General features: G+C 45.3%; 1 protein-coding gene across 1 annotated transcript; it reads left to right on the top strand.

Moving 5' to 3' along the window:
* The first annotated feature begins 16,593 nt into the window (after positions 1-16,593).
* LOC100358346 (E3 ubiquitin-protein ligase RNF38-like) lies at positions 16,594-18,379 on the top strand. Its single transcript, XM_070064688.1, is given in 2 exon segments — positions 16,594-16,812; positions 16,814-18,379. Coding segments are annotated over 2 exon segments (1,575 nt in total). The 5' UTR covers positions 16,594-16,630; the 3' UTR covers positions 18,207-18,379.
* Positions 18,380-21,463: the final 3,084 nt, after the last annotated feature.

Genomic DNA, 21,463 nt, shown 5'->3' on the forward strand with positions numbered 1-21,463 from the left:
TCTTTGAGAACCTGATGGACACTACAGAGAATCTTCCGGTTCCCTCCCTCTCCCCACCTCGCCTCTTCCCTCCTCACCTCCTCCCTCCTCTCCCCCTGTTTCCTCCAGTCTCCTCCTTTTCCTCTCCTCACCTCCCCTTTCTCCCTTCTCTTGTCTTTTGGTTCATGAGACCCTGAAAACCCGGCTGATGACTCTTCGCTTTCAACCACTGTATGGAAAAGCTTCAAAGGAGAGTCTCAGATCAATCAGCCGGGTTTCCTTTGAGGAGTCCAATTTTCCCGTGCGTTAAATAGAGTTCCATCGGTGTTTTTGAGAACCCCTGAAACACAGCGAATTTAGAAGTCAATAAAGGGTGGAATGGAGATGAGATTGAGAGAAGTGAGGCTGAAGTTATTCAGATGAATCATAAGGGTAGTTTATTAATCTGGAAGGCAGGTTTTATAATAAAGAGTTCATGGATTACAGTGACTTTAAAAATAGAGTTTTTTTTCCCCCTGCATTTAAAAACTGTTTTAAGGTAGCCAGGTTGTAGAGGAGTTGATCATGTGACTCTGCCACTCTCAACATGAACTTCTACTTGTGGTTGGGGTCAGCTACCCATCTCTTCCTTTTTCCTAGCTGCAGGGAGGGTATAAGAGAGCCAAGAATCTTCCAAGGATCATCGGGCACTGGGTACTTTACAGTCACATGACCACAAACAGCTGCAAGGGACGTTGGGAATTGTGTTCGCCTGAAACCATATGACAAAGAGGACAGAGTGGATAGGGGGTGAGCTACTAAGAATCTGTTACAAACAAGAGGGAACAATGCCTAAAACTTGCATTTGCTAAAGTGTACGTGCAGGGTCTATTTATGGGGCCAAGAGTGGAGTCCAATCATGTAGCCAGTCATAAAGTGAAAAAAAATGGGTAACTAAGGGAGATGATGAATGTGTTAATTTATTCCACAGTAGTAACCATTTTATCATATATACATTTTGTAATATCATGTTCTGTACCTTAAATATATACAAAAATCACTTTAAAATTTTCAAATAATACTTAGAGTTAATGTACCCTGGGTCAGGATTGCATTCATGATGGAAGGAAATGTTATATATATATGTGTGTGTGTGTGTGTGTGTGTGTGTGTGCACCTGCTACGATACCTCCTCCTGGTATTCCCATGGAAAACTCTAATTAGGAACTTGAATCTGGTCCCAGTTCTACCATTTATGGCCCCCAAACTTGGAGGCGGGCGTAGTGAGAATGTATTGTTGCTCTTGCTTCGCTCTGCCTCTCGCCTCCTTTCTCTGGGATTTGTTCACATCTCAATGTGAGGAGAGGCAGAGGTTCCTAATGGGCAGTTAGGCTTGGGTAGAGCTATTAATTACTGCACGCTGCCCACCAACGGGGTCATTGCTGTGTGACTTTGGGAGATGACCAAACTCTCTGAGTCACTTTTTCTTTACCTTAAAATAAAAAAAACCAGATGGGCCAGATGATTTTTTAGTGGACTTCCTGCTCCAGAATCCTGCCGCAATGGCAGCTCCTTTGTTACAGTCCCTTTCTCCTTGTTTTAAGTTTGTGCAAGAAAACTCAAGTGTATACACACACACGCACACACACACACACGCACACACACACACCACACTCCCATTGTGAACAGGCACAGGCAAGAAATGCACCTCGAAGGCCGTGGCCCACTTTCCCTGGCACACTCTCCCTCCATCGCAAGCACTGACAGGTGCAAGCTGAGAAAGATACAGGCCCTGTTTGAAGCATGGTGATAAGAGAAGCTGGGAGACAGACTGGGGAGAAGAAACAGAAATATTGATCTCGAGGCTGACAGGTTTCACTGAAGGCTCCAATGGTAGGCACGGGCTGAGTCAAGACTGAAAAGTTTCTATTTTCCAGTGCCACACTCAACAGCGGCAGCTTCTTGATTAAAACATTTTCTTGGGCTCACTGTTTCCCAGAATTCAACACTCCCCGTCCTATTTCAGACTCTGACAGCACTTGACGCAGGAGGGACTGGCTGCTCCTGGAGCATGCAGCGTCCTTTTGTGTCTCCAAGCCCTGGCCTGGTCAAGCTTTGCTTGCAGCCCCTGTCCTCCGCTTCTGAGCCTTGTGAAGGGCTGACCCCCTCTCTCAAGACCCAGGTCAAGCCGAGTTTCTCTGTGAACCTTGCTGCACTGCCAGAGACTGAATTGTCAGCCTCTCTCTCTTCTGAGCTTCAAAGGCCTGGTCAAGGGCTGGTGACATCTAGACTCCGTGTGGGAGTTATTTCTGCACGTGTCTGTCCCACTAAGGGAGGGCCAGTCTACGCACCCAGGAGGAAGCGAATGCTCAGTAATTTTCTAAAGGCATATGTGAACAGAAGGGCCAAATATAGGTAAGCAAATAGGAGGAACTCTTTTTTTAAAAGATTTTTTTAATTTATTGAAAGAGTTACAGAGAGAGAAGGAGAGAAAGAGAGAGAGAGAGGTCTTCCATCTGTTGGTTCACTCTCCAGTTGACTGCAATGGCCAGAGCTATGCCAATCAAAAGCCAGGAACCAGGAGCTTCCTCCAGGTCTCCCATGCAGGTGCAGGGGCCCAAGGACCTGGGCCATCTTCTACTGCTTTCCTAAGCCATAGCAGAGAGCTGGATAGGAAGTGGAGCAGCTGGGTCTCAAACCGGAGCCCACATGGGATGCCAGCACTGCAGGTGGCAGCTTTACCTGCTATACCACAGGGCCAGTCCTGGAGGAACTCTTTATCATAGCAGCTGGCTTGATGGACATCTGGGTAAAAGAAGCCACACATCCATAGACGTTGCAAAGCACCATTGCATTTTTTTTTTTTTTTTACATAGCCATAGTTGAGTACCTACTCCCTGAGTTCCCCTGAGAATAATCTGGAAGGCTGCGGAAACGCAGATTCCTGCCCCCCATCCCCCGCATTCTAAGGCAGTAGATCTAGGGCAGGGCCCAAGATTTGCATTTCTAACAAGTTCTCGGACCACAAGAGGCTGTTCCTCTGAGGACCACACTTTGAGATTCATTGCACCAGGTTCCGTGACTCGACTTCAGGGTCTTTAAAACATCCAGGATTGTTGTCAGGGCACCAGATTTCTCTCCAGCGCTAAATCTTTTTGAATTCCCAAGCTGGCTTGTTAGCATACTCTTGCCCAGTTCATTTCCTGCTGCTGCGCTTCCTCACCACGATGCTTCGTTGCATCACACAGGAAAGTAAGCAACACTGGGGCTGCTCTGGATGGATCACAGCGGGGAAAACCCGCTGTGAGGGAGCAGGCAGGAAGTGCTACTTGGTGTGCATGGGAGAATTGACTAGACAAGAAAACCCATCAGTAAGAGGGGATATGGGGAAAGAATGTAGCAAAGTTCGCTGGACCTTTAGGGTGTTCCCTGAGCCAGGCTTCCTGTTAGAATCATGGGAGCTTTTCCAATTGGCCAATGTGCTGGCATCTCTCAGAACCAGTGGCATCAGCCGCACTGGGTCAAGAGCTCAGATATTGTTAACGTTTCGAAGTGCCCCAGGTGACTCCACTAAGAAGCCAGAATTGAAAAATATACGCTGGAATCTCTCCATTTCCTCAGATGCCCCCAATTTGAAATGCTGACCTCAGGGATTGCATGGCTGCATGCCTTGGCGGTCCCTGCTCGACCCTCGCTGCCCCTGGGGTCCTCCGAGAACGGTGAAGCTACCTCCAGGAGAAGTCACGTCTCCTTGCGTGGGCTGCCGCGCTTTGTGGAGGTGCTCCTGATGCGAATCAGAAACAGACAGACAAGTTAACTTCTTGGTCCCTTTGCAAAGCCAACCACACCAGCCCTCCCATTCTTTTCCATATTTTTTCCCATATTTTATTCCCCAAATAGCACTCATTGCATGTCCAGGGTGTCTTAGACATGTATGGAATTACTGGGGAAACGTGTCTCTCTGTCTTATAGGCTGGAATTTGCGTAAGGGCAGACCTTCTTTGCTATCTCAGTCTCCTTGAGCTGCTGTAACAAAGCACACTAGCCTGGGTGACCTACTGACAGAGACTCTTTATTTTCTCATTGTTCTAGAGTCTAGAACCTTTTTTAGATTTCGCTTGAGCGGCTGGTGCTGTGGTGTAGTGGGCTAAGCCTCTGCCTGCAGTGCTGGAATCCCATATGGGCACGGGTTCAAGTCCTGGCTGCCCTACTTCCAATCCAGCTCTCTGCTGATGGCCTGGGAAAACAATGGAAGATGGCCCGAGTGCTTTGGCCCCTGCACCAGTGTGGGAAGCCTGCAGGAAGCTCCTGGCTCCTGGCATTGGATCGGCACAGCTCCAGCCATTGCAGCCATCTGGGGAGTGAACCAGCAGATGGAAGACCCGTCTCTCTCTGCCCCTCCTTCTCTCTCTGTCTGTAACTCTCTCAAGTAAATAAAAAATAATATCTAAAAAAAAAAAAGGATTTCACTTGACAATTTTCACGAACAGTTCTTACCATAAGAAGTTCAACTCGTCTTTCATCTGTCAAGCTAAACCAAAAACAAAGCAAGGAAAACAACATGTCTCCGGTGTATGAGGGTGTGAGAAAGTGTTTCCGTACTTCCCCGTGCATTTTAATGGCTACATTCTCAACTTTTTAAAGGCTATCTTAATTTTTGACTTTTAAAAACAATCACACCAATAGATTTTCTTGAATTATAGATGACAGTAGCTTTACAAACAATCAAGACGAATGTACACTCGTGATTTCAGATGCTCTTGGAAACACATCTTAAGATATAGCATGTGTGATAAATATTTCTTTTTGAGTTTGCTCATCTTTTTGGATAATGAAGAATACTCAATTACCTTACACAGAAAAGTTAGCCTTTGATAACCGTGGTGGAAATTGACCACAAATTATAACTATCAAAGATTTCCCAGCAGGCTTTTAGTCCAAATAACCCAGTGGACAGTTTTTTATTGTATATAATTATTATCACTGGGCTCCTACATTGGCAGGCTTGGCCATGTCCTCTCTTGCGAGACCATCTTTTCAGCCAAACAAATATGAAAACCATGTTTCCCAAATGCAAGGAACACCATCCGGATTGTTAACAAAGTCGTAGCCGTGGCTATTCAGGCGCTCTAGGAAATGGACTTCAACAGTCCTAGCTCCTTCTTCCTTTTCTTCCTGACTCTTTTCCTTCTTCACAGTTACATCTTCACTGTCCTGTTGTCTTCTATTCCGAAAAAACAAAAACAACGTCCTGCTCTGAAGATCCACTTTTTCACCGGCACAGAACCTATTCGGAGCGAACTCCGGAGCAAGTGGAATGTCGGGTGTCTCATCAAGTAGCTGCTTGCGCTTCCATCAGCATTCAGCTACTCCCTATGGATAAGTTCACTGCAACCCAACGAGCTCTTCATTGGATGATTGACAACCGTAAGTGAAAAAAAAGCTTTTCAATCAAAGCTAACTGATCAACCGGGGTCTTCTCATAATGCATCTGAAACCCGCCATGGAGGGCTGCTTCTGTGGCTTGGGTTGTGCCCAGAAACTCCTTGTCGGCTTCTTCCAAGGCTGCAGACCCTCTGTAGACTGCACCACGTGGCTGCTCATCTTCAGGATAGTCAGAGTTGGTCTCCCAGTCATCAAATTCCTCGCCCTCATCCTTGCTTTGGAAGTCTGAGCCCATGACCTGGCCGGGCTGCTCCCAGAGGTTGTGCCTGGTAGCTGGCCCCTCCACTGGCTGGGCCAATGCCTCCTTCTGCATTGGGTGCAACCCCTTTGCTGCGGGGACTCAGGGATGGCTCCTAACTCCCGCTGCCTACCTCGGTCTACAGCAGTCAAATAGCTCCTACAGAGCTGCTATTTCCAACATTGTAGATGCTGAGGAGTGCTTTGAAGAATTCTCCCCCATCCTGTATGAATGGATTTGAAAAAAAATTTTTCACCAAAATAGACTTATCTTTTAATTGCGTTTTCCATTTGAAATATCCTCAAATTTGCCAGAAGCTATGTAGGGTGCTACTAGGGGGAAAAAATAAAATGCACGTTTGTCCTGCACTCATGAATATGCAGATTTGGAAGGGTAAGAACACAAAACAAATAAAAACAACAGCATTGCAGTGAAGCTGTGTTAGAATGCATTCTGGAAGCACAGAGTGAGGTTATCTGAGCCACCACGGGATCCAGGGAAGACCTCCATGAAAGCAACATTGAGGCTAGAGGGTGTGTAAGTGTTATCCAGGGGAATGGGGAGAGAGGACAGCCAGAGGAAGCAGCATGAAAAAGGGCTTGGAAGTGAGAAGGATCCCAGTGTAGCATTTGCCAACTTCCATGTCTGTACCACCTTGAGACAGGCGGGGGAGAAAGTACTGGATTCCCTGACCCTCTGGGTAAAGTGCCCAGCCATCCAGCTTGGAGCCTGACCAATCCATCTCTACAGAAGTGAGTGATTTCCCACTTGCTGCCCGGGCGACATTTCTTCTCCAAAACCATGATCTGTAAAATTAGATGTCTCGAGCAGCAATTCTGTTTGGAGGGAGGAAGGCATGTTCTGAGCCCAGGCTGGAAGAAGTTGAGTGTGTTTCCATCTTTTGCCAGAAAAGCTGGATGGAGCCCAGATACAGAAATTGCCAGGGACATTTCAGAAGAAACAGAGGGTGTGAAAGACACTGGATTCCGGGAATGGGACGGGCCTCCATCTCTGAGTCCTTAGGTGGAGGAAAACTCAGACAGCTGGTGAGGAGGATTCAGCTCACTGTCCATGGAACCCTGCACACAGCAGAACCTTAATTTGGCACTGAAGATCCTTAATAATGCAACTTTTCAACCTTGTGTGCTGCCACTGCCACTGTCCCCAGGGCACATTGAAAGCCTTGATTTCCTTCAAGATATACAGTCATATTTTCTCTCAATTCTTTTTTTTTTTTTTTTTGACAGGCAGAGTGGACAGTGAGAGAGAGAGACAGAGAGAGAAAGGTCTTCCTTTGCCGTTGGTTCACCCTCCAATGGCCGCCGCTGCAGCCGGCGCACCGCGCTGATCCGATGGCAGGAGCCAGGATCCAGGTGCTTTTCCTGGTCTCCTATGGGGTGCAGGGCCCAAGCACCTGGGCCATCCTCCACTGCACTCCCTGGCCATAGCAGAGAGCTGGCCTGGAAGAGGGGCAACCAGGACAGAATCCGGCGCCCCGACCGGGACTAGAACCCTGTGTGCCGGCGCCGCAAGGTGGAGGATTAGCCTATTGAGCCACGGCGCCGGCCATTTTCTCTCAATTCTGAGTCTTCCTCATCCCATGTGGGGAATATGAGAATATTCTTCCCTGGTGATTTTGCCAAGCCAGTTCTACTCAGAGCATATGGCCTTTGCTGTCCCAGCCCATCTCTCAAAAAAAGAGATTATACTGTGCGTGTTCATCCACTGGGTGTTTTGTTTCTTCTAGAACAATCTTGAGTACCTGTACAGGCTTCCCTCAGGGTCCATGGGGGAGTGGTTCCAGAAGCCCACCCCCTCCACCCTGAGGACAAAATCTGAAGATGCTCAACACCCTTATAATGGTGTCAAGTTTGCATATAACATATGCATAGCCTTCCATATATAGCACTTTAAATCAGGTCTAGATTAGTCAGAGTAAATGGTAGGTACATAGTTGTTAGGCTATTGTTTAGGGAGTAATGACAAAGACAAAATATTTGCATGTGTCCAATTATTTTTGTTCAAATAATTCCGATCCATGGTTGGTTGAATCTACAGATGCATAACCCCCGGCTATGGAGAGCTAGCTGGGAATGAGTTTCAGGTTGTCCCTCTGATCTGTTGGACCACAATACCTTCCATCAAGGCAGGGTTGTGTGCTTCTTGTTCATCACCATAGAGCTGGCAAGTAGGAAGGTGACTTACATTCATTTTCAGAAAAATTTGATGAAAAAAAATGAGTGAATGAATGAATGAAGATGTAGAAGAATATGTAGAGCTAAAATAAGCAATGCCTCATCTTACACAGGAGAAGCTGAAGCTGAACCATCAGTAAGTGCAGTCCTTGCTTCCACCCAGCATAGGCCAATTTCAACCACAGAACTATAAACCCTGGTGTCCACAGGGAATTCTGTGGGTTTTATATTTTTGGAAGGGGAGATGGGGGTGGGCAATGTCCAGCCAAGGGAATTTGAGATCCATGAGCCTGTGAATGAAGACCTAACAGAGTAGCTGTGGAGTGTACCTATGTGGGGTCTGTGTGGAGCATTCAATGGAGGACCGTCCACCCAACTCTCTTCCTATGATGATCTTTGATTCTCCTAACCTTTCCACTTCTGGTTTATCCTGAGTAGAAATCCCAGGGCCCCCACATATGCCACCTGCCCTTCCTTCCAGAGACATGGAATGCATCTTGTAGCCTCAGCACTTGTCTTTCACACTCAGCAGAAAAAAAAAAAAAAAAAGTCGCCACTTCCACCCACCCCAGACACAGATACGTCCTTTTTGGATCTCCCAGACACACCCAGACCTGATTCTGTTTTTCAGTCCTCAAATATCTGAGCACGGACAGTAGGGATGTTTATGTCAACCCTCATTCCTAGAATATAAACAAACAGGAATTAGCTCTTGCAATGATGGAGGCTGAGGAATCCAGACCCAGGAGAGATGGTGGTGTAGTTCTAGCCCAAGCCCGGAGGCCTGAAGACTGGTAGAACAGATGGTGTAAGTCTTGGTACATCAGAGTCCTAAGGCAGGAGAAAGGAAAATCCCAGCTGGAAGACGGGCTGGGGGTGGGGGTGGGGACCTTCCTCACTCAGCCCTCTGCTTGAGTCAGTCCTTGCAGGGTTGGATGAGACCCACGTGTAGTAGCCAGGGCGATCTGCTTTACTCAGTCTACTGATTCAAATGTCAATGTCATTCAGACACACTTGCACAGAATCCCAGAAGAATATGTCTAACTAAATATCAAGACACTTTGTAGCCCGGGTAAATTGACGCCTAAAATGAACCACCTCACAAATGAACTTCTTCAGAAGTCTTGTAATCAATTCATCATTTAAAAATGTTTATTGAATGCCTACACTGTGGCTGGGACTGTGATAGATGCTGAAGATAGAGGGAGGAACAAGACATTCATGGCCCTGTCCTCATGGAGGTGCCAGTCTAAGTGTAGTCTCTGCCAGTTATTGTGAGTAGTTAGGACAATAGCAGCAGCTACCAAGGGCTGGGTGTTTTCTGGAAACAGACTGGGTGCTAACCTGTTACATTGACTGTCTCAACAGAATCCTCATAACAACTTTACTTTTCCGGTGACAATTTCATAGTGAGATGAGGAAATGGAGGAGCCGGCAGATTCTTGAGCTTTCCCAAGTCACACAGCCAATGGCTGAAACCATACAGATCAGACCTTGGACCCTGAGTACTTTCACTTACAAGTGTTGTCTGTTCCCCAAGTGGACGTAGATGAGTTTTCACCCAGCCAGACAGCCACAGCCCTGACTACAATTCACATTTTTCATTCTGATTGCTAGTTGTCGTGTCTTCTGACTGCCCTTGTGCGATTAAAGAAATAACATATTCATGCACGAATAAACTATTGTGCAAATTTATGGTAGGCTAGAAAGCTGTTTGTTCAGGTCTATGATAACAAAGTCCATCAACATTAATATACTAACTAGTCAAGTGAATCATTTAGTGTCACAATAATTCTAAATCACAGAACAGCACGGTGGCTTCTGATGTTATGAATATTTTGAGCTGGATGGGTGAGTGGGTTAAGGCTTGCTAGAAAATGTGTACATCTTGTGTTCTCTGAATTCGCTCCCATGACTTGAGGTTGGCTGTCGGTGGATCGGGATAGGATATGGCCTATCACACACCCAGTGTCAGGAGTTCTTCCTGAAGGGACACACCTCATTATGTTACATGCCATTGGCTGAAGCAAATCCATAGTTCTACCTTACTCCAGAGGGAAAGGAAGCATAATTTAATGCATTCAGGAGAAGAAATATGAGAACAGAACTAATGGCTAACACATTAGAAAGCCCAAGGAAAGCATCTTGTCACTTAGAACAAATCTGCCCAGTAGCCCCCTTGTCATGAGGAAGCTTTGGGGGGATCCGCAGAAGCATGGAGATTCTGGTCCTGAAACATTCTCTGAACCCCATGTCAGGTCTGAAATACCACTCATACTTCTCCCTGTTTGCAGTTTCCTGAAGAATCTGTCTTAACCATGGTAATAATCATACCCTTCAGTCCAAAAGAACTTGTACTGAGTGGCTTTTTAATGTGAACTGGATCAAATAAAGAATCCTCAGGCTGGTGTTCAGTAGTCTATATGTCTTTGTATCCTCAAGTTTAACTGATCAGTTTGCCTCATCATTTTCAAATAGATATCACTCCTTTAGAATAAATTCATCTTTGTTAAATGTATATGCCATAAACTTTGGCATGGAGATATTTTATATAAACATCAGGTAAGGAAGCAAAGTGCAGAGTCTAAGGCACTTGTTCAAGCTCATAAAGCTACAGTTGAAACTCATGCATCTGTTGTCAAAAGCAAGAGGCAGGAACTAATCTTGGAAGCATGATGCTTAGATGGATAGTGAGGATGGTCTTGATCTGCACACACTACCCCCTGAAAAAGTGATCCTGCAGACAAACAAGGCTAAAAGCTGCCATTGTCACACTCTGGGGTCTCAGATGTTGTAGTACAGACTTAGTCTAGGAACAATGACCCCAAACAGAAAGGCAACAGTGACACCCAATAACAGGTATAGAGATGGCCAGAACAAAGCCATCTTTACCTTTTCAAAATTATTATTTTTTCTTCTAGGAGTGACACATGGACAGAAAGCAGGTTCCCCTCCACTGATTCACTCCCAAAATGGCCACAACCAACAAGATTTGGCAGTGCCAAAGCTGGGAGCTAGGAAATCAATCCAGCTCTCCCATGTGGATGGTGGGGACCAGGTTACTTGTGACATCACAAACTACTTCTCAGGGTCTGCATTGTCAGGAAGCTGGCTTCAGGAGTAGGAGTCAAGTATCAAATCCCGACACTCAAATATGACACATGGGCATCTCAACTGACCACTAGGCCTAATGCCCACCCCAAGCCATGTTTACCGTTGCTTCTGCAAGCTGCCAGAAGCAAACAGGTTCTGATAGCCCGTATTTCAGCCCCAGCTGAAGGGGAAATATATTACTGGATCTCTGTGGCAGAGATGTTGACACTCGGCAAAGTTCTGAATGCTTATCCTCACTTCCGTGGTAGGCTGGGCCATATTTCTGAAGTGACCAGTGAGTTGTGAACAGAAGTGATGTGCAACACTTCCAGGCCAAGGCAGTTAACAGTTGGTGTGGAACTGCTATCACTCCTTTATTCTACAGTCATGTATTTTGGGTCTACTTTTTTCTAATGTGTTAGCTACCTAATATTGGAGCGACTTTGATGTACATCACCTTCTCCCCACCACCACCACCCCCACCGGACAATTTATTATGGTTCTTTTTAAATACAGGAAAAGTTGGAATTGTGAAATGAAGACCTATATACTTATCACCTTGATTCTATAAATAACATTTTATTATATTTGTTTTTTTACGTATCAGTCCATCAATCCATTCTTCCACCCTTCAGTCTATCCATTAATCCATCTTTTTTAGAAACTTGCATCCTCTCGAAAGAGAGGAAATAATAAATTTCAGTTGAGCTGAAACACTCATATTCCAATTTTTCTGTTTAATCAGCTAACATCAATTATCCTATTACTAACCCTGATGCAAAACTGAAATCGTTATTCTAGAAGAGTTTAAGAGCACAGTATCTGCAGAAGCTAGTCAGAGATATATTTTTTTCAGCCTTATTGGAGCTACGGCATAAAGAATGAACAGAAGTTTTGCAGGTAGGAAATTAGGAAAGTCGATACATCTGTTTTCACTACAGGTGGGGCGTCTAAGTGTCCTGTAAGTGGTAATTAAACTCTCCTGCCTGAGGGCTAATTAAGCCAACAAAAGATAAAGAAATTTATCAAAAGAAATGATATCATCATGTAAGAAGATTCAATGTGTGTAAATCTTCTTTATGGAAACATCTGGCACTTCCTCAAAAGAGTTCACCATGAGTTTACTACCTAATCAAACTCTTCCATTCCCAGGCACAGTAAGTCCACACAGAAACTTGTATATAACTGCTTTATAGTAGCGCTATTTGCTTAACCCTTGTCCATCTTTGAGAAATTTTGGTCTTAAATTTTACGTGAATTTTTTTAAATTAAGGTGAAATCCAAGAGCACGACTAACCTTTGTAAACTGCACCATTCAGTGGTATTTACCATCTCACAACGCTGTGCAACCACAAGCTGTAGTTTTAAGACTTCTCATCATCCTTAAAGCATTCCATACTCACTAAGAAATCATTCCCCACTCCCTTCTCCCTGTTCCTTGGTGATCTCTAACCTGCTTTCTCTCGCTGTGGATTTGCCTAAGAGTTTACTACTCAGCATATAAAAAGAATTCTTAAAATTCAAGAACCAAAAGACCACCCAGCTTTCTAAATGGTCAGAGAAATGACATTTCTCCAAAGAATACATACAAATAGCCAATAAGCATATGAAAAGATGTTCACCGTCCTTTGTCAGTGAGGAAATGCAAATAAAAAAACCACAATATCGCCTCCTACTCACTATCATGATTTTAATTATTTATTAAAAAAACAAATGTAAATGACAGTGTTGAGAAGTAAGGATCTTTGTACATAACTGGGGAATACAAAATAGTGCAGCCATCAGAGCAAATAGTTTGGAAGTTACTCAAAAAAGTTAAACATGAGTTTATTGTATAACCCAGAACTTCCACTCCCAGGTATATACCCAAGAGAGATGAAGACATATGTCCACATTGAAACTTGCACACAAATATTTATAGCAGTATTATCCACTCAAAATGTGAAAATAACCCAAATATGCATCTTGACTTGATTTACGTTGTGACTGTCAGAAAGGTAACCACAAAATAAGGTTTGTTTACCATAACTTTCAATATTGCATTGTTTTGAAATAGATTATGTATTTCCAATGCAGGTAAAACAAACAGTAATGCTTTTGATGCACAAATGTTTTTCTCAATACACTTTCTTTTTTTTTTATTTTTTTATTTTTTTTTATTTTTGACAGGCAGAGTGGACAGTGAGAGAGAGAGAGACAGAGAGAAAGGTCTTCCTTTGCCGTTGGTTCACCCTCCAATGGCCGCCGCTGCAGCCGGCGCACCGCGCTGATCCGATGACAGGAGCCAGGATCCAGGTGCTTTTCCTGGTCTCCCATGGGGTGCAGGGCCCAAGCACCTGGGCCATCCTCCACTGCACTCCCTGGCCATAGCAGAGAGCTGGCCTGGAAGAGGGGCAACCGGGACAGAATCCGGCGCCCCAACCGGGACTAGAACCCGGTGTGCCGGCGCCGCAAGGTAGAGGATTAGCCTATTGAGCCACGGCGCCGGCTTCAATACACTTTCATTAAGACTTTCGTTAGTCACATCCCTAGTATTGGCAGTAAGCATAAGAATAATATATTTAGAAAATGACCCTCATAAGTTTCTCTATTTCCAATAAGAAGCATTCTTCATGTTTCCCAGCAGAAATTTTCTTTCGACTAGGGGAGGGGGGAGCATCAAGGTCATTAGACTTGTGAATCTGGGACTCTGTCTTGGCTCTAGGCATGGATAATCCAGCACCTGACTATTTCTTCGAAACCTCACTTATTCCTCTCTACCCTTTGCTCAAAATGCTCCAATGCATTCTGGTCCTTGGGTCAACAGGAGCCTACTTTCATTGCAGATCCTTTGATCTGCCATGAATAATTCCTCTTGCGCTTCCCAGGGGGCTCTTTTCTCCATTCAGATCTCAGCTCACTGATGATCTCAAGGAAGTCTTTCCTGATGGCCTCATCCACTGTAGACTCCACACGATGTCCTTCTCCCTTGCACATCACCATGTTTAATTCCCTAAGCGATGAAACTTTGCACTCTCTCCAATTACCTTTTTATTCATCTGTGTGTTTCCCTCCTTTTCTGCCTTCTGCACTAGAACATGTGTTCATGGGGACACAGACTCCTTCCAGTGATATATCTCCAGGTTCCTCACTGAACACTCCCGATAAACATTTATTGAATTAGCAATGCAATTATGCTATGGCTCTTCTGGACATCTCCTCAGAGCTTGGGAATTCTAGAAGATTCCCAAAGGAAGTGGTATTTGCTCAGAGCCTTTACAGATGAACAGGATCTGTCAGCTAAGAGTGATTGCAAAGGCTTAGACGAGAAAGAGCATGGATGGATCCATGTCTGGGAAGACTGAGGACCTGTGGGCATCTTGAGCATTGGTAATCTTCACATGCCAAGCAATGAGCTACCAACATAACTTCAGTTAAGCCTCATAACAATATTACAAACATGGTAACCATTACCATTTCCCAAGTGAATAAATAAGTTCCCCAATTCTCTTTTGTTTTTAAAGCTTGCACAAAGAGACACGGTGATTGGGAATCAGAGCTGGGATTCAAGCCTGGTGTTCACAAGTACTGTGCTTCATGGGCACAGTGAGTAGAAGGAGCAGACAACGGTAGGGGCTTGGAAGAAACCATGTGGTTGAAGTTTTTGCAAGGCCAGATTAGAATTGGGGGTCTTTCTAAGGTAAGGAAAGCATGACTGGATTTGCATTTTAATCAACTTATTGCGTGAGATGAATGTAGGGGTTAAGGGAAGGAGAAAGGTAGGAGGAGGAAGCTAAGGGGCTGGAAGGAAGAATATTACAGTTTTGACAAAAACAGATGCAGAGGAAGGTGTAGATCCATGTGCTATTGGGGAGGGACTTTGGAGTCACCATGGGACTCATTAACTAGTTGGATAAATTGGGAAATAGAATCTGCGAGAGGGAAAAACTAGAGATGTTTGTTCTTTACAATTCTGACTTTACACACAGCATGGGACAGAACATTCAGGTCTGGTCACCCTGTCTGTGAAAGACGGAGCCACATTGACACAGGAGGAAGCGGCAAGAACTGCTAATTCACCTCGGAGATGCCATCCACCCACTTGTTCAAGGCGCACTCCTTCCTCTTCTTCTCTACCCACATGCAATGAGTCATAACGTCCAGCCTCCTCGACCTCCCCTTAAACCTCCTAAGTCCCTTTATACCTTAAGGTTCCATGCCACTGCCCCCGGCAGCCACATCACCTCCTTCCAGACTGGGTGGCCTCACTGCCTCCCCTCTTGTTGCACCCAAAACTACTGTATCTCAGGACTTTCCAACAGCTCTTCTCACATCTCCCTTGTGTTATCAATAAGCGTCTTGTGAGAAGTTAAATAAATATCCTTTTTCCAATAAACTTTTACCCAATAGTTTTATCTTCCATATTATCCTCCAATATGTAACAGAATTGACTCATTGATTTTCATTTCATTTTATGGATTAGGATCCCTTTCTAGTGAAAGGAACGGCCGAGAGCCAAGAGCCACCATAAGAATGGCCTTAATAAAACAGTCCTGGGAAATGGGGAGTAAACTAAGTTCACAGAGAAGACAGATAGCTACTACCCAGAGATAAGGGCTACTACCCAGAGATAAGGGCGACAGAACATCCTGGTACGCACCTAAGCCCCCTCCCCTGTGCTTGTTCAAGCTTAACAAAGAAACCGCGAGGCACGTAGGGCACGTAGCCACCCCTTTCTGCTCTTCAAGGACCCCCTCCCCATATCCAAGCTAAGACACGTAGGGCACGTAGCCCCCGTTTCTCCTCCTCCTCGACGACCTCCTCCCCTTGTAGTTGCCCAATAAACTTACGCCACCCTATAGTATGTTAATTTTGTGGTTTTGCCCTTTAAAAACTGTGTAAAATGATTGTTCGGGGCTCCTCTCTCTTGCTCGCTGCTTGCAGCAGTAGAGGGCCCATTTGCGCAAATGAAATAAAATTGCCTCCTGCCTTTTGCATCGTCTGGTCTGGAGTCTGTGTTTCTGGGGTCGTCACAAAAGGACACCGCTTTTGGGGTCCTACACTAGAATGTACATGACCTGCATAATCTCTGCTTGTAATTCTGCTTTCTTTGCTGGGTAACTTGGATTTGTAATTTCTTATTTTGAGTATTTTTATATAATTTTTTATTTTATAGACAATTCATAAGAATAACACACACAGAACTCCCATATTCTCCTCACCTGGAGTCATCAGTTCATTCCATTTTGCCCCTGTTTGATTTATCATTTTCTTTCCATGGTTGAATTGATGGATAAATATGGTAGATAGAGAAATAAGACACGATGGGTATTTTCAGTGTGTCTTAGAAAGAACAAGATCATTCTCTTTTATTGCTAGTTATCAAAATTGGAAAATTTGATACTAATTTAATACTGTTGTGTAATCCGCAGGCCATATTAAAAATCTATCTGTTGTTCCCCAGTGCAGAATCCAACCCTGAGCCATGCCTGGTGCTGCCACAGCTCTTTGAATCTCCTTGAATCAATAACTCTTCTAGGCTCTGCCTTGTCTTTCTTGGCCTGAACATTTTTGAAAGGGAGCAAGCTAGCGGCGGTGCGGACCGTGCCGAGGCCGGGCGGTTAGGGCGCGGGGGCGGAGAGGATGGAGCCTCCTAGGCGTTAGCCGATTCTGCCAGGTCTGAGCATGCAGTCGTCCTTTCCTGGCGCGACCCGTGCGTGTGATGGTGCCGGGAGGAAGGAAGCGCCGTGACAGCGCCTCAGTCGGAGCCCGGGGTCCGGGGGTGAGGAGGCCCGGGGACGGCGGATCTGGCGAGCTGGCCGCTGGCTGGGCAAGCGGTCACAATAGGAGGCGGCAGCCCGGAGAGGAGCCGCGGGAGCAGCCCCACAGGGCGGAGCCTCCCCTCGCAGAGTGAAGATATTCCAAGTCCCAAGAGACAGCGCCTCTCTCATTCAGTCTTTGATTATACATCAGCATCACCAGCTCCCTCACCACCAATGCGACCATGGGAGATGACATCAAATAGGCAGCCCCCTTCAGTTCGACCAAGCCAGCATCACTTCTCAGGGGAACGATGCAACACACCTGCACGCAACAGAAGAAGTCCTCCTGTCAGGCGCCAGAGAGGAAGAAGAGATCGCCTATCTCGACATAATTCCATTAGTCAAGATGAAAACTATCACCATCTCCCTTATGCACAGCAGCAAGCAATAGAGGAACCTCGAGCCTTCCACCCTCCGAATGTATCTCCCGGTCTGTTACATCCTGCCGCTCATCCACCCCAGCAGAATGCAGTAATGGTTGATATACATGATCAGTTCCATCAAGGAACCGTCCCTGTTTCCTATACAGTAACAACAGTGGCACCACACGGAATTCCCCTCTGCACAGGCCAGCACATCCCTGCTTGCAGTAGGCAACAGGTCCCAGGATGCTCTGTGGTTTTCAGTGGACAGCACCTCCCTGTCCGTAGTTTGCCTCCTCCAATGCTTCAGGCATGTTCAGTTCAGCACTTACCAGTACCATATGCTGCATTCCCACCCCTTATTTCTAGTGATCCATTTCTTATACATCCTCCTCACCTTTCTCCCCATCATCCTCCTCATTTGCCACCACCAGGCCAGTTTGTCCCCTTCCAGACACAGCAGTCACGATCGCCTCTGCAGAGGATAGAAAACGAAGTGGAACTCTTAGGAGAACATCTTCCAGTTGGAGGTTTTACGTACCCCGCATCAGCTCATCCCCCAACCTTACCTCCATCAGCTCCTTTGCAATTCTTGACACATGACCCTTTGCATCAAGAGGTGTCCTTTGGAGTACCTTACCCTCCATTTATGCCTCGGAGGCTCACTGGACGCAGCAGATATCATCGATCCCAGCAGCCAATACCACCACCCCCTTACCACCCCAGCTTGCTGCCATACACATTATCAATGCTTCCAGTGCCACCTGCCGTGGGTCCAACTTTCAGCTTTGAATTGGACGTGGAAGATGGAGAGGTAGAAAATTACGAGGCCCTGTTAAACCTGGCAGAGCGTCTGGGAGAGGCAAAGCCTCGAGGACTGACAAAAGCTGACATTGAACAACTTCCTTCTTACAGGTTCAATCCTAACAACCACCAGTCAGAACAGATCTTGTGTGTAGTGTGCATGTGTGATTTTGAGTCAAAGCAGCTACTTAGAGTCTTACCCTGTAACCACGAGTTCCATGCCAAGTGTGTTGACAAATGGCTTAAGGCAAACCGTACTTGCCCAATTTGCCGAGCTGATGCTTCAGAAGTGCATCGGGATTCAGAATAACCAACCTAAGAGCACAAATTGAGTTTGGGTGTTCCTCATCACATGTATATACGGACTATCCATTGAACTTACTCTGTGGCTTCCAGCCCTCCCTTTACCAAAAGGGTCAATGGACCTTTCTTTGCACTGTGTGACTTAATCAACTATAAAAGCTTACAATTAGTCTTCACAATTATGGGATTGTTATACTAACTGTGTGATTGGAACTCCAAAGACTTTTTCTTTAGCTTAATTTTGTGTGTGCACTAACATTCCCTGGTTTTTGTGCGATCGTTCGAGTGTTGCTGCAAGATTACAGTGAACATGATCTTTTAGCATGTGCTTTTATAAAAAGTGGTAGCTCCAGATGATATAGCAATCTACCTTATATAGAGCCTTCAGAAACTGTAAGTGGAAATGAATGCAGTATGACTGCTGGTGATAAATGTATCTGTGTGCGTGAGAGTGTGCAACTACCTGTGTGAGGGCATGGTAGCTAACGTGTGTGTGAGATCCTATATACCAGCATGTACCAAGAATGTGTGTGTAGTTTTAATTATGCTGCAATGTATAATCTGGTGTGTTATTTAAACATCACTAGTACTGTAAAAAAAAAAAAAAGAAAGGGAGCAAGCTAGTTAAGCTAGTTATGTAGTAGATTGTCCCTCAACTTGTGTTTGCCTCGTAAATGTATTTGGTGAGTAATTCTGGCAGGAACTCCAAAAGGTGATGCTGTGTTCTCAGTGCATCATAGGCCAAGGGGTCCATGATATCACGTTGCACCAGTATCTGCAATGATTTGATCAATTTAGCATTACTAAAGTTCTCCGCTACAAAGTTGAGACATCTGCCTTGTATTATCAATAAGCGTCTTGTGAGAAGTTAAATAAATATCCTATTTCCTATAAACTTTTACCCAATAGTTTTATCTTCCATTGATAATTTGCAAAGTCCATCATTTCTTCTGTATTTATTAATGGCATTTTATCTATAAGAAAGAGCTACCCCAGCATTTACTTAGGCGTTTATCCCCCAATATGTAACAGAACTGACTCATTGATTTTCATTTCATTTTATGGATTAGAATCCCTTTCTAGAAACATTTATTTTTATGATCAAGTAGCCCCTGATTTGGCCAGAGGTTGCCCCTCAAGCTGGCTCCTATTTCTTTTAAATATGTCTCTGTCATCCCAAGCAAGTTATTGCTGTAAGACACAAGAAATTTCAGTGTGGTTGCTCCTACACATTTCTACAACAATCTCTTTTCCAGTTAGACTTAATGTTTCCCCATTCTTTATTCTCTCCCTCCTGCTTTAAGGCTTTTGGGAAGATTTGTCCAGCTATCTCCACCATTTTAACCTTTCAGTGGGAGTTCAACAGATATTGTTGATTAAATAAATCAATGTGTTTAAAATGGAAGCAGATTTCTGTGAGTTCAGAGAGAAATAAGGACTCTTGGATAGAAATTACATGTAAGAAGCAGAATTCCACCCCATGCAATAAAGAACCTGGGCAAGTACTCAGGTGCGTGCTTTCTACCTTTGACCAGCAATGTTGGAAAGAGGAGCCTTGCTCCGTGGGGAAAGGAAGAAACAGGCTGGGTGGCCTCTAAGATTTCTTTGTATTCTGAGAACTTAAAAACTCTGCAATTTTAGAAAATACACTTGGGCAGAGACAGTCCTTGTCTGCCTTTATTATTTGGGGTGGTTTTTAACGCTCCTTTTTTTTTTTTAAGATTTGTATTTATTTATTTGAGAGGTAGAGTTACAGACAGTGAGAGGAAGAGACTGAGAGAAAAGTCTTCCTTCCATTGGTTCACTCCCTAAGTGGCCGCAACGGCCAGAACTGCACCCATCGGAAGCCAGGAGCCAGGAGCCAGGAGCTAGGTGCCTCCTGCTGGTCTCCCACAGGGGTGCAGGGGCCCAAGGACTTGGGCCATCTTCCACTGCTTTCCCAGGCCATAGCAGAGAGCTAGATTGGAAGAGGAGCAGCTGGGACTAGAACCGGCACCCATATGGGATGCCAGCGCCGCAGGCGGAGGATTAACCTACTGCGCCATGACACCAGCCTCAAATCTGCCTTTTCTTCTAGCATTTTCATGAAGATTCCTGGGCAGCAGAATGCAGTCAGAAGTGGATTTGGCCATCATGGCTGTCTTCAGCAGGAAGGGTTAAAAAGCACACTCAGGGCCGGTGCCGCGGCTCAATAGGCTAATCCTCCACCTGTGGCGCTGGCACACGGGTTCTAGTCTCGGTTGGGGCGCCAGATTCTGTCCCGGTTGCTCCTCTTCCAGGCCAGCTCTCTGCTGTGGCCCGGGAGTGCAGTGGAGGATGACCCAGGTGCTTGGGCCCTGCACCCCATGGGAGACCAGGAGAAGCACCTGGCTCCTGCCATGGGATCAGCGCGGTGCGCCGGCTGCAGCATGCCGGCCGCGGCGGCCATTGGAGGGTGAACCAATGGCAAAAGGAAGACCTTTCTCTCTGTCTCTCTCTCTCACTGTCCACTCTGCCTGTCAAAAATAAAAAAAAAAAGAGGAGAAGAAGAAGAAGCACACTCAGGATAAATTCAGCTGTGGCAGTTCAACTGTTCCTAGACTAGAAGGCATAGTGACATATCCTTACCCACCCAGGGAGGATCCGACCACCAGCAATTCAGGGTGGGGCAGAGCAAAGGGAGTTGGATTAGTGGCTGGCAGGGTGGAGCTGTCCTTTGGATTCCACATTTACTCATTAAGATAAATGACTGGGTTGAGAAGAGAACCCTGGCCCAACTAACCAATAGGTGGGGTAAATTTATAACACTCCCAACCATCATCCTCAACCTTCTCATCCGCACAATGGGCAACAGAGCCTGTCTATCCAGGCTATTGTAAGGATGCGTTGAGACAATGTTGCTGAAACATGCACAGAATGACTACTATGGTTACCCCGGATCATAGTGAGAATACTTATCTCATAGAGATTTGCTGGGTAGTCATTGCACTATGCCATTTAGAAGTTCCCAGCATACTGACACATCCTAAGAAATACTCTGATGAGTTGCCTAAAATTTAACCTGGTATGCAGCAAGAGGACAGTTGAAGTTTTAACAAGATGATTTCTTTTAATTAAGTGATCACACTGAAGATGGGCAAAATATAGTTTTTTTTTTCCTTGCAGCCTCTCCATATACAAATGCACATCAGACAGGACTTCATTTAAAAATAGCACTTTCTATCTGGTTTCCAAAACAATGAAAGTAACTAAAAAGTTTGAGGCATTTTAAAATGTGTCTCATTG

The sequence above is a fragment of the Oryctolagus cuniculus genome, chromosome 19 (genome assembly GCF_964237555.1).
Source record: "Oryctolagus cuniculus chromosome 19, mOryCun1.1, whole genome shotgun sequence".
NCBI lineage: Eukaryota > Metazoa > Chordata > Mammalia > Lagomorpha > Leporidae > Oryctolagus > Oryctolagus cuniculus.